General features: G+C 47.4%; 2 protein-coding genes across 18 annotated transcripts in view; one reads left to right on the top strand and one right to left on the bottom strand.

Annotated features, from left to right (window-relative positions):
* Positions 1-6,419, top strand: part of PEX14 (peroxisomal biogenesis factor 14) — a 67,847-nt gene extending 61,428 nt beyond the window's left edge. The window contains exons 8-9 of the mRNA XM_058854916.1: positions 3,041-3,132; positions 4,542-6,419. Of these exons, the coding sequence (XP_058710899.1) occupies positions 3,041-3,132; positions 4,542-5,007 (558 nt within the window). The 3' untranslated portion in view covers positions 5,008-6,419. The remainder of the gene's footprint in view (positions 1-3,040; positions 3,133-4,541) is intronic.
* Positions 6,420-14,701: 8,282 nt separating this feature from the next.
* The window catches only part of CASZ1 (castor zinc finger 1), a 203,611-nt gene continuing 191,145 nt past the window's right edge, over positions 14,702-27,167 (bottom strand). For 16 of the 17 annotated variants that reach the window (XM_058854850.1, XM_058854854.1, XM_058854857.1 and 13 more), the window contains 4 exons: positions 26,419-26,567; positions 24,354-24,588; positions 22,677-22,970; positions 14,702-19,719 (listed from right to left, as the gene is read on the bottom strand). In XM_058854850.1, the coding sequence (XP_058710833.1) occupies positions 18,464-19,719; positions 22,677-22,970; positions 24,354-24,588; positions 26,419-26,567 (1,934 nt within the window). In that variant the 3' untranslated portion in view covers positions 14,702-18,463. The remainder of the gene's footprint in view (positions 19,720-22,676; positions 22,971-24,353; positions 24,589-26,418; positions 26,568-27,167) is intronic. The other variant, XM_058854865.1, reaches the window with a different exon arrangement.

Raw genomic sequence — 27,167 nt, 5'->3', positions numbered from 1 at the left:
AACCCAGCCATTAGCTCTGCCATGTCCCCAAACAGTTTCTCTGCATCTGATTTCTTCATGGGTGGTGTGGTTAGAGCACTGGATATGAGTTTGGTACCCACTGAAATACATCTGATTTTGGAGAGGGCTTTACTGTGTAGTTTTGGATGAAGCTCGTGTGTCTGAGGCCTCAGATCTGTTTCCAGCTCTGTATGTTCAGTGCTGCATCTGAGATGAAATTACTGGGGAGTTAGTCCACTGACCAAAAGAGGCAAAGACAGTTGTGCAGAGATTTTTTTGTGTGTGTGTAATATGTTATTTTACACATTGGTATTTCTCCTGTACTCTGTTCATCCTGCTCAGCCAGGCATACACTTGAAAGATTGTATTTAAGTCACTTGATCAGATCCAGGTAATGGCCAAACATTCTTACTATTTGGGTTCTTGTTTCACTGATTTTGGTCAGCTGAGTGTAACAGGTTGCCCCATTACAGCCCTGTTAATGACACACAGTGACCCATTCCCCTTGACTCTTGACTTGACCTTGGCAATAAAACCATCCATTCTGACTGGTTTGTGTCGTTGCATGTGTAAATAAAGTAACCACTTTTAACCAAAATTGATTTTCTTTCTGGCAATGAGAATTAGTGCTTTTCTCCAAAGTACTTCACAACCATTGGCCCAAGCATTCTATCAGCCAGTAAGATGCAGATGTGTGAGGCAGTCACATGGAGATGAACTCTTCCTTTGCCTCACAAACTTGGGTTGTTCAAGGCTGAGATTGTTCACAGTTACCTTGTGGTGTTCTCTGTCCAGGGAGATTTTCCTGTGAAGTCTTTCAGGCAGTGTTACAGCCCTTGACCTGTAGCAGGAGCAGTTGTCTTCTCCCCCTAGCACACTTGAGTCTCATGCACAGCCTTGGATGGTGTGTAAGAGGTGGGCCACAGCTGGCTCTGTGCACACTGTGCAGGAGGAATCCTTCAGTGGCACAGCTGGAAACACAAGCATGAAAGCCAGTTCATGGTCACACCACTGCTTCAGTTTTCCTTGGGATCTGTGGCCTGACAGTGGCCTGGAGCCAGTCCGGAAATTGGAAAACTGTTTTCAGGTCTTAAGTGTTAAGATTAAGAACACATGTTGAGCTTTAAGAAGGAAAAAGGCCATAAGTCTTGGTGGTTTAGAGAGTCTTGAAGAAGTTTTCCTTCCCCCCTCTCTACCCCCTGCACTGAAATGGTAGCACACATTGTTATGATATCTAAACCTCATGTGTACAAAGAAAAACTTGGGCAACCCCACAAACCAAATAAAAAAACTGTGTTTTCTCAGCTGTAATGTAAGTTTTTCTATCTGCTTTTCAAATTCCTACTGGCATGCTGTAAAAAATTAAAAAGAGGGACTTTAAGTAATTAAAAAACGTACATAAAAATTCAAGGCTTGAATTTTCTACAACTGTTTTTAAAGAGACTGGCTAAAAAGCCCCAGATGTCAGATTTTATTTCTAAATCCTAGGCATCTGGCACCATATGTGTTTTGGAAATTTGAGTCCTTTGCAGGCCAGTGAGTGGAAATCACTCCCTTGTTAATGTGCTGCTGTAGCTTTCAAGGTCTTAGAAAGCCAGAACAGTGGCTCCTGGATTCTTGCTGTCTGAGGGCTGGGAGTGTGAATCCTGAGGGAATGCATCTGTGTGTAACACAGCTCCTACAGCCTGAGCCTCTCCCAGCCCTTTGGGTTTGAAGCCCAGAAGTCGCTGTGAGCAGTGCTGGCTCTGGGTTACTCTGCAGGAGCTCGAGGCTGCTTAGGGGTGAGTAGGAACAAGCGGTTCTGGCTACATCTAGTGGGAACTGCTGAGGAGAAGTTTTGTGTTATTCCAGTTCTGGCTTCCTTTGGTGGGGAATTTATTAGAACTGTCTCTGCAGTGATACTCACCAGTGTGTTTGTTCCTAATGGCTTTTAGTAGAAATTACTGTGGGGAGTGCCAGGCATGAGTATTCTTTGGTCTCATGGCAACAGGAATTACTGGAGCAAAAGGATGGGATAACCACAGACCATGATCTGTGTTTAGAAAACTCCCGTTTCTCAAGTTCCCAAAAGAGTTAAAAGAAAGAGTGCCAAAAGTATTGTCTGCATCATGTTATCCTCAGTTACTCTAATTTCTGCCTGATATCCCATGGCAATTCTGATGCAATTCTGGTGGCAGCTGTACCAGGCTTCCATGAGTTACTCACCATCTTTCCCCACAAAACTGCATTCACTGCCTTGAAATATCCGAGGAACAGTGCCTAGTCCAGCTGCTTCTGGAGATAAGACCTGGTAACTCAAGCACAGATCTGAGTCTTCAGATCAAGTAGGGAAAATTTTTGCAACTTTCAAGTATGTATTTATCAGCCTACCTCTAAATGCCACATAGTGCAGATAATTGATTCTTTCTTTTGTGATTTAGTAGAAATGAGCAGCAAATGGTTTTAAAGCAGTTGTTAATATATAATATTTGAATCTGTTGCCTCAGCTAAGTTCAGCCACATGAAGGAGTAAAGGACCTGATTCAGTGCAACTCCCAGTGCTGTTCAGGATCCTAGTTCTAGTTCTTCTCTAGAAATCATTCACTAGGTCAGTACCAAATGATTTGGTTTATCTCTGTGTGTATTGTTCTGTGTCTGATACGTTGGTGGAAAACATCCAGTGTGGGCCCAGCTGTGCCTGAATTCTCACAAGTGCTGGCCTCCTGAAAAGAGAAATGTCCCTTTGAGATGCTTTAGCAGTGGTTGTGCAAGATTGGAGACAAGATTAATTAGTCTCCCAAACACAAAGCAAATATTGAATAGTCTTGGCACCTTGAGATAATTATTATTTCTGGTCATCATGGGGATCTGTTCAAGTACTTTGTAGTGTGGAAGTTGTTTTTCTCAAATCGGAGAGATTTTAAGTGATAAGAGCTTATGTATGTTATCCCCAGGACTTAAAATTCCCAGATGGGAGTAGGACAACATAGGAAAAAGTGACATTGGTGAACTATCTTCCAGTTCAGATGTTGATCTTTATGTCTTGTCTTTCACATTCTAGGCCACAACTTCCACCAATTGGATTCTGGAGTCACAGAATATTAATGAATTGAAATCTGAGATCTACTCTTTAAAAGGACTTCTCCTGAACCGGTATGGATGCAATATGTGAGCAGATTGTTGTGGGGAAAATGCTGCTTTCTGAGATTCCCTCAGTTGTGGAGAGGAAAGGCATTTCCAACAGGAACTACCTCTATATCCTGTTACTGCTATTTTAATGATACCATTTTGCAGTCCACTGTCACTTTCTGTTTGCAGGTTTCAAAATGCTTTTCCAACTGGCCTTAAATCACAGAGCACTTTAGGGAACTGATAAGATTTTTCATTTTTGTTTGCACTTCCCCCACAGTCAGGATGCCTCTCACCTAGTTTGAGGAACTGACTACATCTGCACCCATATTCTGTTTTAGAAAGTCACTTCTGGGTACAGTTGAGCTGCCTTGCTCAGGGTCAGGGCATAGCCAGGGTGAGAATCATGCCACAGCAGAGCACTGACAGAGGATGGGGTGACTCAGCCCAGCTCTGCAGGGAGCTGAGAGCAGCTCCTGCTCCTGCTTCAGTCTCAGGGGAGGCAGTGCCGAGCACGAGCACTCACTGCAGGACAGCAGCCAGCTTCCCTCTGCTCTGCTCTGGATCGTGGCACCTGCCAGCTCCCCTGAGGGGCGTGAGGAGCCCCTGGCACACGGCCTTTGCAGGCCTCCATCTGACACCTCTTCATACTCCCACTTGTCACATACACAGGCAAGGATGCATGGGACTACTACATCAGACATGGCTTTTGTGCTTTGCCCTTCATCATGGATGATTCTCTGGGGGCACCAGTGCCCCCCTTGCACTTATGTTTGTCCTGTTTGGTGCTTGGAATCTCCTGTTAGTACTGGGCATTATCCTGCTAGTATCATATCCTTAAAATCCACCTGGGAAGTACTCAGGGCCAGCTTTCCAACTGGTGCATGCTGGTATGATTCCATTCAAGTCAGAGGAGCTGAACCAGTTTGTGGCAGCCAGGGCCTGGCCCAAACACGTAAAGTGCTTGCTGGGACTGGGAGAAAGGCTCTGGATTGCAATGAGCCAGAGTGCAATAGTGGTGTATCACAGCAACGTGAGAGCCAGGTGGTGAAATTCCCTGGCTCACGCACTTGGTGAGTCTGACTTCTTGCTCCAGTGGGAATTTTCTCTACCAATTAATTAGTGATTGTCTTATAAAGAGACACCATGTCTTTTCACAGGCAGCATTCCTGAGTGCTAGCTTCCTTTGTGAAATTGGCCAAATCGGATGATTTTAGTGCTTCAGACTGCCCAGCTGGGATATTTTCCTGGTGTACAGGCTCAGTTGCTGAGTGCTTGTAAAGCACTTTGAGAATCTCTCTGGAGAAGTGAAGTGGCCTTGGTTTTGCTCATTTATGGCAAAGACACTTGGCAGTTTCAGCCTTGCTGAAACCCCTCAGTATTTATAAAAAAGCCCTTTTCTTTCCTTTTCTTCCTCTCTTCTCTTCCCCAAGGAGGCAGTTCCCTCCCTCCCCTTCAGCTCCTAAGATCCCGTCATGGCAGATCCCGGTGAAGCCAAGCTCACCCTCCAACCCTGTTGTTGCCAACCACAACAGCAGCAGTGACATCTCACCAGTGAGCAACGAGTCCAGCACATCATCCCCAGTGAAGGAGAGCCACAGTCCCGAGGGCTCCAAGGCCAGCTGTCACCTGCTCAGCACCGAGGAGGCCACCAAGGCCGTCATCGACGTCAGCAGCCAGGTGCGGATGGAGGTGCAGGGCGAGGAGGAGAAACGGGAAACCAAAAGGAACGATGAGGAGGAAGAGGACGATGAGGATGATGATGTTAGCCATGTGGATGAGGAGGAATGTCTGGGTGTCCAGACTGAGGACCGGCGAGGAGGGGATGGTCAGATTAATGAGCAAGTGGAAAAGCTACGAAGACCTGAGGGAGCCAGCAACGAGAACGAGATTGACTAAGACATCCTGGCTGCTGCTGCTGCACATCATCCCCAGCCTGCTGCACTGTCCCCAGTGCCTCTCCTGGTTCGGGGAGAGAAAAGCTACCATTCCCTGCAGTGATTCTCCCTTGATTGACCTTGAGCAAGGTTGTGATTGCTTGGTGAACAACATGATTGCCCTCTTTCACCACAGGGCTTTGCAGTCTTGCAGTGGCTTCTTTTCCTCTCCCAGCCCTTCTTCCTGAGAGCTGGGGTCACTGCTGGGCTGGCAGACCGACGGCCTTACCATGCAGCACAGCTACACAACACACCCTCTCACAGGAGCAGTTGGCCTCTTGCTGCATCCTAGAGCCCTTCTGTCCAATTTCAGAAACCAGTCTCTCCTGAGCTCCTTGATTTCACAAGCCTTTAATCCCACATAAGGCCCAAAGCAGTTCTGTTTCCTAAAATAACCCTGTTTTATTTCTCAAACTACTTGATACTCTGTTGCAAAAATAAAACAAAACAAAACAACCAAAACACCCCCCCCCCAAAAAAAACTAAAAAAAAAAAAAAAGAAGGAGAAGAAAACCCCAACATTTTAACCTCAAATTCCTCACCAGATTTCAGTCTTAGCTCTTCCAAACCTTATGCCAGGCCTGAAATTGCTGAACCTACCTAGCATGTAAAAACACTAAGTTTCTGTGGGGTCAATTTCCACCCCACAAGCTTACATTCATCAGAGTGGCCTGTTGGTAGGGACCAAGTCCAGTTGTCATGGCCACAGTAAAATCCATGAGAACAGGTGGCTTTCTTGATGATTGCTCCCCAGTAAAAGGCTTTAGAAGTTGACTCCACTCATCCCAATTATTACCCTTCCTCCTCCAAAGACAAGGAGCTCACATCAGTTTTTGACATCTTTTATTTATAGCTGCCATGAATGAATGAATGAATGAATGAATGAATGAACGAACAAATGGTTGAAATCAGATGCTGAAATAATTGGTTAATTCTGAATATTTGCAATGGTTTTTAGCCTTTTTTTCTCCCTAAATTACAAGAAAAATGATCATAAATGGTACCTCTCCGGTGACAGGCTCCTGCTTCAGCAAAGCAGTCTCTCTAGCAGAGAGAACAGCTCCAGTTCTGAGGTTTAACCACTGGCCATTCTTGCCCAGTCCAGCCTTGTTTTTTGCCCCGTTGGGCTGTAGACAAACCAGTGAATTTGAAACCTCTCATTTGCAGCATTGTGTTTGCAGCTGGTGAAATGGTGGTGTCCCATGATACTCTTCACTGCATCAGAGCATCTTAGCAGAGCAATTCTTGTAACAACCGAGTCTCACTGTCCTCACCAAGCAAGTGTGCTCGTCTGTGTGATCATGTATAGATTTCAAATATAAAATATGATTGTATATAATTGTAATAAATATGAGTTACCACTATTTAACACCAGGCTATTACTGGGTTACCGTGGCTCTTATTTTTGGGAGAAATATGCATGTAGGGTGGTCAGGGGAGGGGAAAGGGATGGTTACAGAAATCGGGTCCTTTTAAAATGTATTCCAAAGGACATTTGAAAGCACAATTTTTTTCTGGTTTTCTGACTGCTCCTGTTCTGGGCAGTGGTGTAAGTGCAGTGTAAGTACACTTTGTACACTACAAAGAGCAGCAAGGGCGTGGTGATGCTGCCCATGGTGCAGAGCTGGGCTGGATGTTCCCCCAGTGAGTGCAGTGCAGTTATTCTGTGCCTCTGCTCCCAGCAGGAGGCTCTGCAGGGTGTGAAATACGTCCTGATCCTTCCACCAGCAGCAGGAGGTGCTGAAGGGAGCGTGTGAGATATGCCATGGCCCCTCAGTCTTATCTCCAGGAGGGAATGCTGTGCTGGGTCCCATGACTGCCCTAACCTTGCCATCCCAGACCAGAAGCCACCAAAGGAGATGCTGTGCAAGTAAATTGTAGCTACTACACTTCCATCATTGTTCCACAGAAGGATTTGGCTCCCTTCTGAAAAATGAGGGATTTACTTGATTCCCAAGTATTTGGGTGTCTGGTACACAGTGACATTTTCCTGCCCGGGGGAGTGAAAGGGACCTTGATATTACTGTATTTAGACCTGCTGCTGAATGTGATGATTTCTCATGCCTTAAATGGACGAATATCTTCCCCAGGAGTGAGTGTGTGTGTGTGTGTGTGTCTCTCTCCCTCTCAGTCTCTCTCTCCACTGTTTAACGTTCACAAAGAACGTCACGTTTAGCTAAAACAGGGCAAATTTGAAAGTGCTTAAAAAGAAGGGCTTTTCTTAAGATCTAAAGAGATGACACTTCATTTTGCCAAGCCAAAAATCCTTGTGAGAAGAAAACACAACAACACAGGGAAGTGGTGGAAAAGTATTGTCCTGCCTGTATACATTTTATATACATAGAAGGTTTTGAAAATAGAAAGTGCCTGGACAACAGCAGTTGGTGAAATGTGGAAAATATGTTGCTGAGGTATGTGCCTTGCAGAGTGACTTACAGGGTTTAGAGTACAAGCATCCCTGTGGGTTCATTTCCCCCCCTTTTCCTCCCTGTTGCCAGTGTTCAGTTCATTTCCCTCAGGATTTCTGGTGCAGAGTAAAAGGCAGTTTTCTTTAACTGTGCTTTTCTGTCCATTAGTTTCTCTTTCTTACTACTTTACCAATTCTGCAGGTTTTCTGTATATTGTGCCAGTTCTAAAGTTTTTCCTTTCTCCAACCTGATGAATCCCAGAAAACCCCATCAAGGCCTTTGTTGCTCAAAACCTGTGCCTCTGGCCATTGATGGGCTGTTTGTGTACTTTGTTGAAAAGATCCAACCCACCAGCAGAGAATTTGGAAGAAGCCAGGCCTTCTAACCTGCAAGTACAGTCATGAATCTCAGATTCTATTCCTCTGTGTCGTGATCCTTCTCTTTCCAGCATAGCAGCAGTTGCAGGAAGAGGATTTTGGTCCTCCTAGCCTCACTACTTTGTAATTTTTTCCTTTTTTTTCTTTTTTTTCTTTTTTTTTTTTCTAGAAAGAACTTCTTAGCTCAGCTGCCCTTTGAACTGCTTCCCCCACTGGCTTGTTGGCACTGACAGTGGCAGGTAGAGAACCTTTCAGCTGCAGAATGAGACAGCAGCAGCAGTTCCCTACCACCTGACTGACTCCAGTGCTGTTCTACTGTGCACTCTGTTTTTACTCTGTTTTACACAGAAAGAAGAATAACACACCAGAGAGCTGAGTTCAGTGGGTTCCTAACATGGTTTCTATTGGTCTTTAATAGCATATGAAAAACAGGTGAAGGGAGTTTCCTCTGGGCAATGTCATCTGGGCACACTTCAGTGAATGCCTGTGAGCCTGTGCTTTCTCCTAGAGGAAACAACATCAGACTGGTACTTCCCAGTAATTTGAGAATATAAGAACTCCCTTTTCAATAGCTGCAAGAGAAATGTGGGCTACTCAAAAGGGAGAAAGGGTTAAGAGATGTTTCCTATCATCTGCCCCCAGCATTCCTTACCCTCAGATGTGCCAAATTGGTCCTATGTGCATCTTTGTCAAAAGCAGGAAGAATCTTGTTTTTGTTGTTTTTTGTGTGTTGGTGACATAACGAAACAAACCAAAGTGTTTGGGATCAGAAGGAAGAGGATGACTTTGCAAAGTATTTTGCTTGTAAGTGTGCCTTGGATTTCACACATGATGGTAAGAAATACTGGCTGGTAGATCCAGAGCTGTGACACAGACCAGCTGCTTGAGAAAGCCACCTTTGGGAACCAGCTGTTGTGCAAGGTCCTGCAGCTTGAACAGCCCCCAGCCCCATGAACTCTGTGCCCTGGGGGAGCCCCAGCCCTGTTCTGGCCACCAGGCAGCCGTGGGCACTGAGCTGGGCTGTGCAGGTGTGAGAGGAGCTGCCCAGCCCCTCACTCAGCCTGCTCTGAGACACACGCTTGGATCTGCCCTTGCTGCCACTCGGGTTCTTCTGGCAAGGAAGTGCTCTTCTATAACTGTTCTCTCTTCATGTTGTCTTTGGTTAGGGGAGGATGGTTTGCCACCATCCTGGTGTGTGCTGCTGGATAAAGTGTGGTGTGTGTTGGGGTGTGGAAAGGCACAGTGGTGTCTGCTCCATTGCTGGCATTTGCAGCCCTTGCTGCTGGAACAGGAGCTCTTTGCTTTGCCTGTGCTGGGGCAAAACAAAGGCTCAGGCAGGAGGTCCAGCTGCAGCATTTTGTTGCAAACCTATTTTGTTAAAGTCAAGGTCTCCATGCTTAATTAAACCCTTCAGCAGCAGGCTGTGGAGATCTAAGTGTTTGCAAGGGCTTTGACACAGGAAGCTTTGGAAGGTCCTTTCTGTGTGGTGGTGCTTTGTGTTAAGCACAAATCATTTGTGGTTGGTGAACCTCCACACCAAAAGCTGCTGATGAGCTTGAGCTGTGAGTTCTCCAGCCTTCTCCTTCCACTGAGTGCTATGCAAGTGCAAAGCAAAAGAAAGGCTTGATCTCCAGGGATTGGAAACATAAATAAAGGGGTGCTGGCAGGTGAAACAAGGGAAATTATTTACCTAAGGGTACAGGAGAGAGCTTGCAGCTTTCTTCATTTTCCCTTTTATTGTCTTATCCCCAGACTATTCTGCTTCCCCAGAAGTCAGCCTGGATGGGCACCTTTGGAGCTGTGTCCATGTTATGCTGGTGAAAGGGTGGCTCTCACCACTTCTTAAGCTCTATAAAAGAATATAAAAAAATGGAAATGTACTTAGGGTGAGTTTTGGGGTATCAGGGAAGAGGGAAGATGGAGATCAGGGCCTGACTTCTCCACTTGCTGTACAGTACAAGCTGCACGCTTTTAGATTGAGGGGCTGGCGTGGTCTGTCCCAGATCAGAGAAAAAAACAATCCCATCCCCAAAAGGGAGCAAGCACTAACCTAATAAAGGCACCAGCTGGACGAAGGGAAAACCATCTCTTTGGAAAAAAAATAAAAAATCAACAAACCAGAACCCAACCTCCTTTCTTTAGAAAAATAATATATTTCATCCAAATAAGGTAAAAATATTTGAAATGGGGCAGAAGTGAGCACTAAGCAGCATCTGTCAGGCCCTTTCTGAAAAGGGGAAGATTATTAAAACTCAATTACAATTTATTTCTGTAAAGTGTCTTTCAAGCTAAAAATCTCCCCAAATGCTTTGCAAGGGCTGCTCAGGGATTACTTACAGCATGGAGCCTCCTAGAACAACACCCTGCTTTTGTACCAAGCCCTCCTGTTCTGCATCTGCTGAAGGAATTCATCTTCGGGATTTTGTTTCTTCTATGTTTGTGCAAATAATGAGAGATATTTTATGATGCTGGCTGCAAGAACAGCCTGAAGAGGAATAGGGGGGTGACACTGTACTTTTTACTGGTTTAGGTAAAATACTTGCTTTTCTTTGGGACTGTCTCGTGTGTGAGAAGGTGATTGGCTGGGTAGGGCTGATTCAGAGGATGGAGAAGTACCACTGGCTTGTTTGTTGCCAATTTTTCATTCTCTGCCTGTCACTTTTCCAGGCTGTTTGCCTGTGTCTCGGTCCCTTTGCTTGTCCTGTGCAGCATCCTGCTCATGCCTACCTTTCACCTTCCCTCATGTCCATGTCCTCATGTTCTTTCCAGTCCTTCACAGACTGCTTCCAACTTTATACCTCTGCTTCTGTGGCTACTACTGAGGTTTTGTGTGTGCACAGCTAGAGTGACACCTGTCTAAAATGAATTTCTTTAACTGATTTAATTAAACCAGAGCAAATTCTGGGGTGGATATTCTTCCATCTCTTTGAGTAGATTTGCTCTACTTAAGCAGTTTCACTTTGTGCATGCACTAAAGGACTGGGTGCTAAATGCTGCAGCTTTCCTGTATAGATTATACTGTGATTATACTCTTCTCTATAGATTAATTAATAGATTAATTATTCCTTTCTTTCTGCCCCCTTCTGTCAACAGCAGGTCCCATCTCTGCATGCCTGCTTACCTGCTTGCTTTTTTGCAGTAATATCAACACTTCCCTGGCAGCAGCAGCAGCAGCAGGCGTTGGGTGTGAGATGGAGCTCTGGGACTCCCTCCTGCTTCAGAGGCTCTTCTGTTTGCCACAACAAGCCTGGTGCAGCCTGGAATTGGAATATCCCACTACTCCATCTCTTTCTTGTCTCCTTTTCCCCACAACTCTAAAAACTGCAGGCAGAACCTGCTAATCTGTGTAAAACATTGGGAAAATGGGGAAGTGTGGTGCCCCCCCGCAGTGGGTGTCCCCCCTTGTGCTGTGTGGAAGAGATGAGGAGGGGCTGCAGCCGGGCCAGCCCTGCGGGACCCTCTGCACAGAGCTGCTGTGAGTGGCCTGGGCACAGCAGGGAGCCACAGGCCAGAGCTGGAGCTCTGCTGTCCTGGGCACACCAGCGGCTCTTCCCAGGATGGGGCTTGCAGGGATCGCCCCTGGCACTGAGTGAAGGCTCTCGCTCCCCTCTGGACTGGCTCTGCCCACAGACCAAGTGCCTCAGTTGTGCCCAGCTCAGTGTGGCACTTGCAGAGCTCTGGCATTTAGGCAGAGCCTGGCTGTGTCCTGACATCCCAGGGAAGGTCTGTGGGGCTGCTGGCAACCGGGGGGGCTCAGGGCAGGGGCTGCTGGTTGCCTCTGTGCTGGGGGACGGGAGGGAAGGGGGCAGGGAACAGCTCTCTGTGCCTGTCAGATAAATCTTCAGCTGTTTACTTAAATCCTCAGTGTTTCTTCATTTGTTTGTTTAAGAGTTTTCCTGCCAAAAAAGAGCAAAAGGAAAAAGGGAAGCTGCCTCCATTGGCCACCCTTCCTTGGCTAGGCTGGGCCTGGGGCACGTCCCAGGCAAGAGCAGGACAGGGGCAAGGACACCCTGCCTTGCTCCGGGGAGGTGAAGGGATCTGCTGCAGGATGGAGAACGTTCCCATCTCCTGAGCAATGCCTGACCCTCGTGAGGGGAGAAGTGTCTGAGGGACTCCAGTGAGCCCACTTGCCCCATGAAGAGCTTGTCATCCCTTCCAGCACTGTGCTCAGTGCCTGTTTTCTCCTCTTTGCCCTCACCCATTTGTTAGGAATTGTTTTTTGTAGGTAGGAATTGTAGGTTTTGTGAGCTTTCAGGTACTGGTGGAATCTGTTCAAGACAGGAGAGACCCAAAAAGTGAGGGCTGGAGCCTGAGTGTTGGATTTCCATGTGACAGTGTCTGCCACAGAGGACTCAAAGGCTGTTACAGGGATATGCTCGAGGTATCAAGGTACAATAGCAGCAGCAACTGTCCAGTTTTTGTCTTGACATTAGAACAAGCGACTCTGCTTGGTGTCTGCTGCTTCCCAGGGCACACCAGGTGCAGGGGCAGTAGTTGCAGGGCTGTGGGTGCAAGACTGCAGTCAACACCTGCAAGGGCTTGGAACAAATGCGAGAGTGAGACTTTGATTTGTTCAAAGAACTTGCAGCTTCTCCCACAACTTAGTTGCTATTTTATGAAGTCCAGTCAGAGTCCCACTGAGAAAAGGCAAGTTCCAGCAAAACCTTTCCAGCAATGAATGGTGTTGTTCATGTCCCCTGTCCCCACCTGGAAACATTTAAATATTCCATGTACTGTGGGCAGAGCTCCAGTGAGAACAAACCTCTGGGCTCCAAGGCTGGATTAGGAGCATGTTCAGATAATGACATCTGAAAACAGGATGGCTGGGAGCTGCAGCAGAGCAACGAGGGGGCTTTGAAAGAGAGAGGAGTCTAATCCTCTCTGCTAATAAGGAGGCAGCTGCTTCCAATGCATCAAGCTTGGCAGGTGCTGCTTTGCTGCTCCTGGGTTCTCTGACGATGGCAGAGAGGCACAAAGACCCAGCTGCTTCCATGTGCTTGGGGAAGAGCCACAGGGGAAGGGTAAAACAAGAACATTTTGATGTGACTTCAGCAGGACAGGCACCGTGCAGTGCCTCACGGCAGCGCAGAGCTGAACAGGAATGGGTGCACGGACATGCAAATCCCTGCTCTTGGTGCAGAACCAGTTGCACTTGCAGGGCGCTGCAGCCCAGCCAGGAGGGCAGCTGGGTCTGTGCTGGCCATGGGCAGCGCTGTGGCCTCGCTGGTGACAGCTGCTGGGCACAGCAGTGTCTGGATCCACCGGGCCTGGGGATGGGAGCAGTGACCTGACACTGAGGGCGAGCACTCAGATGCTTTAGAGCACATCAAGTGCTGTGAACATGCGCTTGGTCCTTCTTTCTTCCCCCACAAGTAATTTGCTTACTTCATATAAACAGCATCTGCTGCCTGTCCCACTCTGCAGGAACGCTGGTGATGAGAGCCTGTGCTGGACCCACCTGCAGTGGGAAGTGTGGAAGTGCCCAGGTCTGCAGTGAGTCCTGGCTGGGAAATGTAGTTCTGGATGGGGACTGTCTGTATGGAGTGCAGAGTTTTTTAGCCAATTTACACTCAGCCCTCCTGGCTGCTGGAGTAGCTGTCCCAGGGGCACTGTGCTCGCAGTGGGGCTGTCAGGACACATCCTCACCCCCAATGGCAGTCACTGGACTTGGCCACTGCATGGTCTGCACAGGTTACTGCAGCAGGAAAATGCTACACATTCCAGACAGGAATGCTGGCTCTTGGATGCCTGGCATGCAGCTTTGTGTTCTTGCTAAGTTCTGTCAAAAACATGTGGATTTCAGCATTTTAGTGGTGATGAGTAATTTCCACTCCTCACCCCTTCCATGCAGGCAGGACATTTCATTCTTGCTCACCTCTTGTTTGAGGGACACTCAAACACGTGTTGATTTGGAGCTTTGATTGTCAGCTTGAGGCTTTGGGTGGGTTACAGCCTGACAGTACCACCACGGACCCCAATCCAGCACCCAGGGCTTGGAGGCCACGGTAGGAAAAGTCAAATTGTGAACATTCACATCTCTAATTCCTTGTCCCATTTAGCGAGCTGTGGAACTGTGAGGATGAGCTTGTGCTCTCATGGTGTCTGTGAAGGGCCCTGATGGCAACTCAGAGAGAACCTCAGAGCTGCTGGGAAACCTCAACACCAGAGTCCAGCAGAGAGAATTCCGTTCCTACTCCACCTCCCAGCGGAGAACTGCAGCTGCAGCAGTGACTGTTCAGGGGCTTCTGGCCTTTCCAAACACCCCACCTGCCCCAAACTCTCACGAGCATAAACCACCTCCTCAAGCAAGAAGACAATTCCATCACTTAAAACTTTGGGGTTTTTTTTCCAGTTTTTATTGAGTGAAAATGTCAAACCTTGCATCAGTCATGCAAAAAAAAAAAAAATCAAATAAATAAAACACATATATTAAATTTCTAATAGCACTAAATTCAAGTGGAAAAATATTCAGTTCTTAATAACGCAGGTGCTGAAGAGACCAGATTCAAGTAAATCAGAGCACACCATCCTGTTTAGGGTGTTTTTTTTCACTTTCTGCATTTTTGTCTCAAAACCTATATATATATCTATATATCTATATATATGTATATACATATAGATATATACACACACACATATATATGTGCATACATATTATTTTTATATTTATATATATACACATACATATTTATAAAACATTAAAAAGAGCATTGGTGGTTCAAGCATTTATTTCCCCCCCTTCCCCATGGAAAGAAAAAAAACAACAACAAAACAAAATAAAATTACACATTTAAAATTCAAAATGAGCTAGCAATGGCTTATAGTCCTAGTGTGCAATATGGATATTACAAAAGGCTAGAATCCTCCCTCATTGTCTTTTTTTTTTTTTTTTTAAATTTTTGTTTTTTAAAGTTGGGTTTTTTTTGCTACATTGGAAAATTTTTTTGAAATTTTTTTTTCTTTACAAAATTCCTTCCACGCAGACTTTAATCCAGTTGAGTTTGTGGCTAGAATGAACAATCTAGTCAATAGTTTCAATTTTTTTGCTCTTCAGCAGCGAATGGTAGCAGAATCAGGAGGGTCCATCTCAAGGTTTATTTTGTTTGGTTTTTATCTTGTTTTGGACAAAATAGTTCCATTTCCTCTCTCCTCTTTCCCCTCCTTATAGAGCCAGTTGAATCTCCCTGTCTTTCTCTGGTCATTCTTCAGACAGTCCCACTGATATGAGAGCTTGGGATGACAAACTCCTGCTCTGATGGGGTTCCTGGGCTGCTGAGGCCCTTCTTCAGAAAAGCACTTAAGCTCGGGCTTAAACCTGGGCCCACTCAGAGTCATCTGCTTAAGGGTTTTGCTGAATTAAAGCCTGAACATGGCAGAATAAAAAGTCGGGTTCAACTTTCTTTTGTTGTTGTTGCAAACAGAGACAGTGTAAGAGTTCCAGGGCTGGGAGAAGGACGGGGCCAGGCCTCGGGGGCCTGTCCTGCCAGGGCCTGCTCAGGGCTCACTTCAGCAGGACCTGATGGGAGAGAACTCTCCTTCCCTGCACCAGCTCCTAGAGAAGAGGTGATAGAGGTTGGGGAGAAGGGCTGAGATGCTAGGGAGAAGTAGGGTGCCTGGGGGGAGAAAATGGTGTGCATAGATAAACACGGGCGCTCGCAGCCCCTGCCATGGAGCCACTGGCCCCAGCACTGCTGCTCTCCCCTGTGCCGGGCGCTGCCTCTGCCCGTGGGGCCGCAGGGACAGGAGAGGTCAAACACGGCTCCCCCGAGAGCAGGAGAGCCCGAGGGGCCGAGGGGCCGAGGGGAGCCCGAGGAGAGCCCAAGGGGAGCCCGAGGAGAGCCCAAGGGGAGCCCAAGGGGAGCCCGAGGAGAGCCCAAGGGGAGCCCAAGGGGAGCCCAAGGGGAGCCCAAGGGGAGCCCCCGGCCTCCCCTGCAGCAGCCCCGGCTGCTCCCAGGAGCGCCCGCTCCTGCTCCCACCGTCACCCACAGACATCCCGGCGATTCTGGCGGTACAAAATAATCTGCTTTGCAAGATGTGGCTTGTGTTAATCTAAGGATTCCTCCTGGAGCCCGTCACCATACTATCTAAGTAGCTGAACACAGGGAAAATGTACAAGTACAGAACCTGCAGCAAATGCTAGTAAAGTAAAATCCTTTTGCCCCATCCCATTTTGAGAAATTCCAGAGCATCGTTCCATCACTCTGCCCCAGGAACGTGAGCTTCGTTCTATTCAAGAATGGGGTTATGCTAGGAAACACACAGCTGAGGGCAGGGGATATACCAAACAAAACAAAAACAAACAAACAACAAAAAAACCCCCTATAAAAATAAAAGCCACACAAATAGCTGATAGAGGAAAAGAACTCCAAAGAATTAAATAAACTACAAACTAGTGATAATATTTCATTTGTTTTCATTTGTTTCATCTCTACAAAATTCAAGTTAGAGTTCGGAATCGTGCAGGTCCGGTCAGTGCTGGGAGTGTGAAGTCAGCCTCAACCCAGAGCATTAAGGCCCTCCCCTCCCCTGCCACCCCTACAAACATACACTACATTAAAAGAGAGAGAGAAAAAAAAGGGGAAAAAAAAAAAAGAGAGAAAAAATAAAAAAGGAGAAAAAAAATTGCACACAATTAACCATATTGTAAGGGCTATCCAGAAGGCAGGTGACACCTCCCCCTCCACCCCTTGGCATTGGTGGTTTCTCTTTTGTTCTATATATAGTAATAACCTTTACAGGAAAAATACTGTACAACTTTTTTTTTTTCCTTTCCTTTTGAAACATTAGCTGAACATTCTGTCCCCACATTTACACAGCTGAGCTGCTTGTTTATAAATCATACCTGATCTGCACCAGTTCCTTAGGGAAATTAAAAAAAAAAAACAACTTAAACTTCTTGAGACCTTTATCTGTTCAGGGTGAAAACAAATCCTGGGGATCCCTTAGAGGTGAAGCGCTCCTGGAGCTGAGGAGGGGAGAGGGTGCCTGCCTGCATGGTATAAAAAAAAAGTTGTTTTTTTTAAAAAAAAAAAAGACAAAGCTCAGAGTAATCTGGTATACTTTAAAACTGGCACCAAAATAACTATCAGAATGAATTCATTAAGTCCTTCAGGTGCCCTGGTGTGTGTAGACAAGCCCTTTCAGGCCCAGGCAAAGATCTGGGGTCAAACAGCGTCCTGTAGTGTGTGTTCCCAGCCCAGGCCAGGCCAGGAGAAGCAGGGAAGAGCCTGGAGCCAGGGGAAAGCCGGAGCTGCTGGAGGTCTCAACCAGTGCAGTGCCCAAAGCCTCAGCCCTGCAGCCACTCTTGGTGGCACCTCCCCAAAGCCAGGACTGGCAGCAGGTCCTGCTGCAGAACAGGGCTGTCCCCCTCCCCAGCCCAGAGCTGGGCAGGACCCCCGTGGGCTCAGAGTCACCTGAGATCTGTGTCTGCAGCGCAGGGCTGAGGAGCAGGGCCTGGCAACGGGGACCTGTCCTGCTCTGACTGCCTGGGGCAGAGCACGGCCCTTTCTCAAGGCTGCTTTAGGGAGCAGGAGCTCCTGTGCGGGTTTGGTGCTCCCTGTGCTGCAGCATGGGGCAAGGGCAGCTCACAGCCTCCTGAGATGGGGATACTGAAGCACCACAAAAACGCCTCACCCTCTGCAGAGAGGAAGCACACGGGGGTTGGGATGAGATGGAACTGGATGGCAGAGTAACCCCAGTCCTCCAGTGTGATAGACCCTTTAGACTGCCTGCTGTGATCTTCCCAGGTTACTTCAGCTAAATCCCTACAGTCAGAACAGCAGGGATGAGGAGAGGTGTCCTACAGAGAAAGGGTAGACTGAGAAAGTTTTACAATATAAATAGCATTCAAAATTATTATCATTAACAGTAAAAAGGATCTGGAAGAACAGAGGAGTGTCCCATTCCCACCCCTGCTCATTCATTAATGCATCCTCATTTATGTGACAATAAATACCCACTCCCACCCTGGCTGTCTGATGCCATTTAATGCTGGAGAAAGAAGGGGGAAGGGTGGAGAGAGCGAGCACACTCCTCACCCCCTCCTTCCCACTGGCAAAAGCTGAGCTACCTGTCTTTGTGACACCAATTCCTTTAATTTTATATATGTGTGTGTGTGTACATTATATAGAGAGACACACACACAAATATATATTTGTAAAATTCATTACCTCTTGTTCCCACCCACCCCCCTCCAAGAAGTGGAGATTATTATTATTATCGTACAACTGAAAACATAGAAAAATAAAACCCAGAAAGAAAACTGGGGGGGATAGAGCCCCACCCATAAAAAAGGGTCCCCAGATGGGCACAGGCCCCACGCACCGTGCAGGGAGCAAGGAAAAGCAGCAGGTACCCTCAGGGTTCATGTCCATACAAAGGGGATTTTTTGCTGCATCCTGCCCCCTTGTTCCGGGATCTGAAGAATGGAGTGAAGCAGCACCAGTCCTGCTGCGAACCAATCTCTTCTGGGGCCTGGGCAGGAGCAGGGGTTTCCTTCCTTCCTCTCTCTCATTTGTGGCACGGAGTTCGCTTTTCATTTGCCATCCCCATCTTTGTTCTTGCCTCATATGGGGTCCTCCTAGTAATTCTGTGTAAGAGAAAAACCAAACCACTGCCGTTGCTGTCTCTAGGATTAAGGAGAAGCTGCTGGAGCAACGGTGGAGGCTGAGGCAGCAGCCGGAGCAGGGGCAGGGGCAGGAGTTGGGGCTGGAGTGAGGGCTGGCTCGCCCTGTGGCCTGGAAGCATCGCCATGGTCTGTGGAAGAAGCACCCTCCTCTGGTTCTCCATCTTCTTTAGTGGCCAGGCCTTCGGGGTCTGGCAGCGATTCTTCAGAATCTGTGTTCAGGTCTTCCTCCTCTTCATCCTCCTCCTCCTCATCATCATCATCCTCCTCTTCATCATCCTCCTCTTCCTCATTCATCTCCTCCTCATCGTCCTCTTCATCCTCTTGGGAGGAGTCGTCCTCGTCCTCCACCCCCCCAGGGCCAGGTGTCCCTGCGCTCCTCTCCTGTGACGTGGCCCCGGCTCTGCTGGGGGACGGGCCCTCGGTCACTTCTGCCTGCTTCTTGCTGAGGTCCAGGGAGTCGCTGAGGCCCACGCCAGCTGCGTTCTGCAGGAAGAACAGGGAGCTGCTGTTGTCAGTGCTGAGGTTGAGGGAACTGTCCAGGTTGATGGAAGAGTTCTGGATATCATACTCCAGAGTGGAGTGGGTAAGGCCCTCGGGGCCGGGAGAGATGGCAGGCAGCTCCCCTCGCTCCTGCTTCTCGTGCTTGCGCTTGTGAGAGTCCATCTGTGACATCCCTACCACCGTGTGTTTGCAGCCAGGGTAGGTGCAGTGGAAGTGGGAGCATTTGAGTTTGTACTTGCAGTCAGGCACCTCGCAGTCCACGCTGGAGCTGAACTGGCAGAAGCCAGCGGCGCTGATGACGTCCTGCTTGCCGTGGTGCTTGCGGTGGGCTGTCACCTTGGTGCTGTCAGTGCAGCGGAAGCCGCAGCGCAGACAGTGGAAGTGTGTGCTATTGCCAGAGAACTGACAGTCTGGGAAGTTACAACTCAGTGAAGACTTGAAGCGTTTGAAATCATCCAATACTAGGTTGTCAACACGGTCGTGGTGCTGGGCGTGCTTATACATGTGGGTACGGCCGCAGAACTTGTAGCCACAGTTCTCCCGTGTGCAGTGGTAGTGGGTAACCTTGAGAGAGAACTGGCAGCTGGAGTCCTTGCAGTCCTCGTAGAGGTCATAGCGCCGAAATCCCTCCAGCATCATCCCTTCATCCAGCATCTTGCGCGAGGACGCGGTCTTGCGGCGCTTGCCAAATGGGGACATGTCCTCAATAATCCAGAAACGCTTTTTGGCCCCCGAGGCAGTTGGCATAGTGATGGTGTTCCCTGAGGAGAGAAAGCGCAGAGCGGTGTTGCTGACAGCCAGGTCCCTCCATCTCCCCGGCGTCCTGGCAAGCTCTGTGTTTGCCAAGGCACAGCAGCAACTGCTCCCACCCCGCAGCTTGTCCCTGGAGCTCTACGTGAGCCTGAGCTGAGATCGTGGGCTAGCTGATTCCTGCTGGACATCGCTTCCTCAGTCTTCAGCACATCCTACCTCGTCTCTGGTTGCTGCTCTGGCAAACCTGATCTTGTACAAATGTGAACTGTTGCTTCTCTGGTTTGCTACTTTCACAGTTTCTCTGGCTGCTTAACTACCCTGTTTTCCTCAAATTAGACTTTAATAGGGAGGAGCTGGCTTGCTCAAGTCCAGGGACTGAGGTGTGTTACTGTAGTTCCTTCCCTAGGGTGGTAAAGAGTTGTGGTGTGCTAAAAGCTTGTATGTGTGCACTGCTTTCCCCTATCCAGGCTCTTGTAATGCACTACAATTGCCAAGGACAGGCAGGGAGTGAAGGAAGATCCCATGCGTGATTAAAGCTGCAGCAGGAGGGGGTGGAATTTATAGAAACAGGATGGACTTTGGCCAGGAGACTGCAACATCCCTCACTGTAATGAGCCTACATATCACAATGAGTGCACTTAGAAAGACACATGGACAGATGTTCAATGGGGCTAATTCTCATCATCACTAGCCAGTGGACTCTGAAAGAAAGTACCAGTTCTGCAGCATTCCCTTGGGTCTCAAAAATTCCACAATGTCCCTAGTATAAATAAAGATCCCTCATCTATCTTCCACTTTGCTTCACAGGGCCAGCATAACTGGCTAGTGCTCATGTCCCCTAGGATCATTCTGACATCAAGGACTCGACCTCAATGTCTATTAACTTTTTTTCTTGTCTGCTTGCAGAATGACTTCCTTTCTGGCAGGTGCACAGGTGATGCCCCTCAGTGACAACCCTTCAAGAGAAGGTGGCGGCCACTGAAGGAAACCTCCCACACAAGGCAATGGGAGTGGTGGCAGGAACCTCCTCTCACATGGCCGGGCTGTACAGTTTGGGGATAAGCAAAGAACAAAGGGCTTTTCTTCACCATTTGTTAATTAATGGGTCTTGTGCTCAGACTCAGGACACCAGCTTAGGTCATCCATGGTGAGACCATCTGAGTGACATGGTGGAAACTGCACGCTAAGGCTGATTTAACCAGCTACCAGTGAAAGAATAACTTTCTGTCACTGGAGATTTGAAATTGGCAGGCTCTTAACTACAGAATCTGTGACCAATTTACTCTCTGCTCCCCCCTAAACATCTGGTATTGTAAAATCCAGTTCTGCACTCCCAGCCAACTCATGTAAGTGCAGTGGTGCCTGGACAAGTCACTGCTGTCCAGATTAACTCCTTTTAATAAAATTACAGCCAAACCATCAAGTTCCTTATCATTAATTAACTAATGCTCATATGGTCTATCTTCAGACGGGAATGTGGGATAACCCATCTCAGAGAAAAGACTCTGGATGGGAAATCAGAAGAATTTAAATTTTACCTGTTTAAAACTCTGTATCTACACAGCTTTTAAAATAGTTCAAACAGATGTGCTTAAAACTTCAGTTGAAAACCAGTTCTGTTTTCTCATACAGGCAAAGTTTTGGAGGGCATAATGAAGAGAGATGACACCTTGGTGCACTCTCCTCTTTTGCCAGCGTTCAGTCCCTGCACCCTCTGGAAGATTACAAGCCTCAATGGATGTGGTCCCCACCAAATCTCAGTGGTGTTTTCCATAAGCTTATTTCTTTAACCACAAATAATGTCAGCATTCATCAAACTATACCAAGGTAAAAACAAAAGATACTTTAAAATATTCCATTAGAGGAAGCACAGCACAGGGTTAGTATGTTTCAGGCTGCATGCAATTCAGTTAAAAAGAAGCAAAGATAGAGTTTCTTGTGAATTTTGTTAATTGGCACACACTCCCCTGGACAAGGCAAAGATCCTTCTCCTGCCAAGTCCCTTGAGAAAAACCTATGAACTGGAGTTGGAAAGCTGTGAAGTTGGTCCTCCAGCCATGCTCCCAGCCACTGACCTTGGATTTACATATTATTAAAAAACTGGGAGGAAGAATGTTTGGGATATTTATAGGCTGCCAGAAGCCTCATAAGTGTGAACTTTAGGCACAAAGATGTCCTTAATTAACTGGAAAAGAACTAGGAGTTGGGAAAAGAAGCCAAAAATGAGACACACCCTAAAAGCCATTCCCAGATGGAATGAGAATACGCAGCCCGAGACATCTCTGATCTTAGTCACACACGGGAATCATGGCAGTTTAAAACTGAAATCTATCTGCATTTTCTGCAGCTGATTAGAGCAGATATAAATAACGAGTGTGAGAAACAGCTCAACCTGTCTGATGATGTCATCATGTGACTCTGCCTGCACTGCATTCCTCATCCTGGGAAGGCTGCCCTGAACTTTGTGGCTTCATCTGAAGTTTGCAAGATCAGTTGAAACACAGGACCTGGGTACCTCATCAGACATTCACCCACTGAGATGTGTGCAGCACACTAAGGCAGGCACTGGCTTGGGTGGCCTGGAAGATCTAACCAAAAAGTCCATTAATGCCACATGAGCAAAAGTTTGCTCTGTGGCCACTTTGAGGTTACCAAGACACTGAAAATGCATTTTAATTGTGGATTTTGTTAGGTTTTTCTCAGAGTTAGGAATTGGTGGCAGTTGCTCTCAGTTATCCATCCAAATGTCTGTGAATGATTTGCTGTGGTTTGTTTCCCCTTTGCTGTGGTTACTGTGTCAGCAAGGAAAAGGAGCAGGCATGGATGGGCCCTTGGATAACATTTGATAAGGCACAGAGTGACCTTTGCTGCTCTACCGACCCAAAGGTGCAGAGAAAAAACGTGGGCAGGGTGAGTGGGGACGGAGCTGGGCACAGGACATGGAGAGAAAGCAAAGAAGTGTTACCTGCTGCATCCTGCACTAAGGGAACGTCACTTTTTACTGGAGTTGGAGTGGCAATGATGGGCGAAAACCCAGTGGTGCTGGCGGCAGGCATGACAATGCCTCTGCTGGCTCCCAGAGTGGCACTGAGCAAGGAGTATGAGAGACAAGATGGAGAGAAGAGATAGGGGAGGGTGGGAAGGGGAGACCTAAGCAGGGCTTGTGAGAAAGATGGAGGCAGAGATGGTGGTGGAGGTTGTGGTGCAGTGTGGGTTGCATCATCGGCAGCAGCAGTAGCAGTAGAAGGAACCAGGCAGCCTGGAGAATGTGGAGAGAAAAAAAAAAAAAAAGACAAACAAAAAAAAAGAAAAAACAATAAAACAAAACAAAACCAAAAAAACCCAAAAAAACAACAAAACAAGAAACAAAAGAACTGAAATGAGAACCCAAGAGCAGAAGCAATATGATGAAAATGGAAAACACATTCACAAATGTATGAAAAAGAACTGCAACAGAGAAGAAACAGAAGGTGAGGAATTGACAGCACCAGGAAGAGGAGAGTTGTCTATGCAGGAGATAGGGTGGCTTTACGGTCTGGTGGAAGAGACACGGGCTTCCAAGCAGGAATTCTGGATTAATTTGGTCATTCTGGTCCTTGTTCATCTCTAGGGCTGCTGCCTGTTTCAGGTAACAGCTGTAAGGGTGCTCCTGCACTTGGGGCGGATGGAGCTGCTCCCTGCCTGGAGAGCAGTGGGGGGAATTCCCTAGCACTTGGGCCATCACTGACACAGAAGAGAGTGCCAGGAACCACTGCCCCACCAGAACCCTCTGGATGTGCCATAATGTCATGGGGCCAGTGCCATGACCCAGCAGTGCTCCTTCAACATGACTGCGATGGCCTTTATCTGGGGTGGGAAAGAAAACCAGGAAAATATGTATGGAATTAAAGCAAACTGAGGCAGCCTATGCAGACTATCCCACTTAACCCTGGAAAGGACTGCTGAGAGATCCCTGGTCATCATTATATGACAGCAGAATTCCTGCCAGGTATCTGGCTCCTGACAAGCTGACCCTGTAATGCAGGGCAGGGGGAGATGGCTCTGCATGATCCTGGCAAACAGGGCAGGAATTTACTTCCCAAAAGAGGGGATGAAGGGGGTCTGCTCTGTGCAACTGCACAAAGTGGAACAAGAGTTTTTGGGTGAGGAAGGGAGCTCACTGAGCCGCTTTTAGATGTTGCTTTCTGCAGATGTGATAGGCTTTATCCCCTGTGTATGTCATATCTGCTGTTGTACTTCACCACTACAGTAAAGTGCCTGACTTTACTGTACAAAGTAAATACAAAGAGATACCAGAGGAAATGCCAAGTAAAGAAGTAGCCCACAGCTCTTTTTTTTTTTTTTTTTTTTTTTTTTGTTTTTTAATCAGCTATTAAAATAGACCCAACTCCAAGACCCAGGATAAAAATCTGTCTTCATGGGAGGAAAAAATTGTGCTGCTAGTTCCTGGATGCTTGAGGTGTGTATTTTGATGGACCTCTTTTCTCTGGTGCTGGAGAGAGCTGGGTTAGTGTGAGGCACTACTGAAGTTGGCACAGTGTGTATTTTAAGATGCAACTGTCCCTTGGCCTCTTTTTATGAGCTTATCTCCCAGGAGAGCAGGCAACTCCTGATCCATTTCACACACACCCTTCTCCCTTACCTGCTGATGTACTTTCATTGCCCACTGGAGTGCTGGAGCAGCTGCGGTCCATATTGGAAGATTCAGAGGAGATACCCCCAGGGCTACAGCCAGTGTAATCCATGTACTCTTCTGTTTCAGTGTCCATCATGCTTGGGGGTCCCTGAAAGGAAGCTGGGGTTCCTGATGAGGCTGGGCTGGGTGCCATGCTGCCAACCTGGGGGAGATTTTCATTTCTTGGAGTGTGCCCAATAACCTGCAGCAGGAAAACAAGACAGGGACTTTCACACCAAAAGCAAGATACCAGGACCAAAACCATCTGTCTGCACGTTTATCTCCCTCTGCCACAGCTCATGAGGGACAGCTGGCACGTGCTTGTGAGTGGCACCCATGGCACTGGGGCCAGGAGCATGAATCCTCCTGCACTAGGAGCTCAGAGCATTAAACCTGGCACGTGCATCCTGGTATGTGAATTGTGCTGCACTCGGGAGCTGGGAGTGTTAATGTTGGCACCAGCATGCTGGTGTGTGGATTGTGCTGCCTTCACAAAGAGGAGGTGTAATGTTGGCATTGCCCCTCACTGTGGAGGTCCTGCTGCAGTCAGAACTGGAGCTGTGCCTGAGCGGTGTCAGCGCCGATCCCCTGCAGTGGGAACAGGGGTTGACACCAGGGCCACACGTGCTGGGGGCCACGTGCAGCTGCAGTGGCCTGGACAGCTCCACGGGTAGGTCAAACACACCATGAACTGCCCACAGAGCACTAGGGCACGGGAGAAACTGAGGGTTTCACTTCAATCCAAAAGGCAGTGGGAGTCCAGCAATCTGGTCAGCTTTGCCACGTGCTCTGAGTTGTGGTTTCACCCTCAGTGCTCCATGGGCTGAACACAGCAGTGGGTTAGGACAAGTGCTGTGTGCCCCCAGGACTGCTCAGGCCGCTGCTCCCATTTGTGCTAAGTGGCACAGGACTGCCAGTGAAACAAGATGGAGGTTAAACACAGCATTTTCTGCCCAGTGTGCACTAGAATTCTTGGGATTAGACTCAGCATATGCTGGAAGAGTAGTGAAGACAAATTTATTTGTTAAATCTTCCTGATTCTTGTACCTAAACTTTTTATTAGAGACCAAAAGCTGCCACAACAGCAACACCAGTTCCTTAGCATCTGTGAACTCATTAAATCCAACAGCATTACACTTGAACAGTTCACTTACTGAGAGTAGTTAATAACTAACAGGGACCTCTCATTCCCATCTTGTGGAATTAAAGAGGGTTCTCATCTTGCTTCTACAGATGGTCTCGTCTTAAGATGATGGTCTCATCTTAAGAACCAGATGATGTTCTTAAGGTCAGATCAGCCACAGGCATTTAAATAAAGACAGCTTGTTTCATCTACCAAGTCAATGGCAGCTAAAACAAGTCTCACAACAAGTGAGAGGTGGCAGGGATGCTGTCCTTTGGAGCAGCAGCTCAGTGCTGCAGCTGAAACTCTTCCATTTCTTCAGGAAACAAACAGACCTGATCTCCCAGTTGCTGTCTGTGTTAGTAAAGCAGCAACTGCATCACTCTGCTACTTCCTGAGAGAGGACAAGGAATGCCCCAACTAAATCCACTAAGGGAAGAGAAATGTCAAGATTGGTTATTTCTCCCATCCTCGGTGAAAGGAGCAAATGATTCTTTATATGCAACAGGAAATACTTGCTTTAACCAGCACGTTCAATTCTTCCACATCCTAAGCATGTTAATTTTAATAAGCCAACTGTATTTATATTGAAAGAGCTGGGAGAGAGTGCAAGCTGTAAATGTGAGTATTTTAGTGTTTTCCTTCTCAATTTTTTTCTACAAAATTTGCAAGGAAAAGCTGTTTGCACTAAGCAATGCTTTGCAATCTATGCTTCATCATCTTTACTCATCTTGTGTAAGTTCAGCCAGGTAAAGCTACCTTGGGTGTACTCCCACTTCCCAGTAGCATCCCCCAGTGTAAACACACATCCCTTGGAGTCTGGGTACGAGTGTCCTGGTACTGCAGCAGCTCTGCAGCCAAAGGGGCCAACACTGCATGTGGATCTACAGCTTCAACACGAGAAGTTACCTGAGTAGGAACACGATCAAAGTTCTTCCCCAGCATCCTTCTCATGTGCTTCCTGGCATGGGATGTCATTTGGTGCTTGAGCAGGAAGGAGAACTGGCAGCCCTCTCGGATGCAGTGGAAGTGGCTGTTCACCTGATTGTATTTGCAACCTGCAGACACAAAAACCATTTTATGTTGCACATGAAGGTACCGAGAGGGAGCAGGACCAGAGGGAAGATGATTGGAGAAGACAAGGCTGCTGTCCATGTGGATTTCTGATGGACTGAACATTAACAGTGGTCATGGCTTATTCAGAAACAGTCCTGAATGAAAAAAACCCAAACCCACAATCTACAGCCTGCTGAGCAGCTGCAAGAGAGGATTACAGTGTACAGAGATCTAAGACATGAGCCTGAGCCTAGTCCTATCCCTCTTTGTGCCATTATAAAGGAAGGAACATTGCCATTACATCTAGTAGTGCCAGTGCTCTTCAGTTTTAGTTAGTGCCTTTTTTTTTTTTTTTACAATGAGAACAAAACCAGACATTCAGCTGTATCACAGAAGCTACAATCAAAATACACGCTCATAATTAGATTAGAAATGAAAAGTTCTTTTTCTTTTTTTCCCCCCTTGTAACTGTGCTCTTAGAAAAGCAGTCTCATAGCAGCTGTAGCTCTGGACAGTGTGTGTGCTCTGGTCAGACAGGAATGAGACAGGAAGTGTTTAGTGCCACTCCAACACTGTTGTGTAACAGTAAGGTTGTGTTGCTG

This window comes from Poecile atricapillus, chromosome 22 (genome assembly GCF_030490865.1).
Source record: "Poecile atricapillus isolate bPoeAtr1 chromosome 22, bPoeAtr1.hap1, whole genome shotgun sequence".
In the NCBI taxonomy this organism is placed as follows: Eukaryota; Metazoa; Chordata; class Aves; order Passeriformes; family Paridae; genus Poecile; species Poecile atricapillus.
This window is presented reverse-complemented; position numbering and strand designations above follow the sequence as displayed.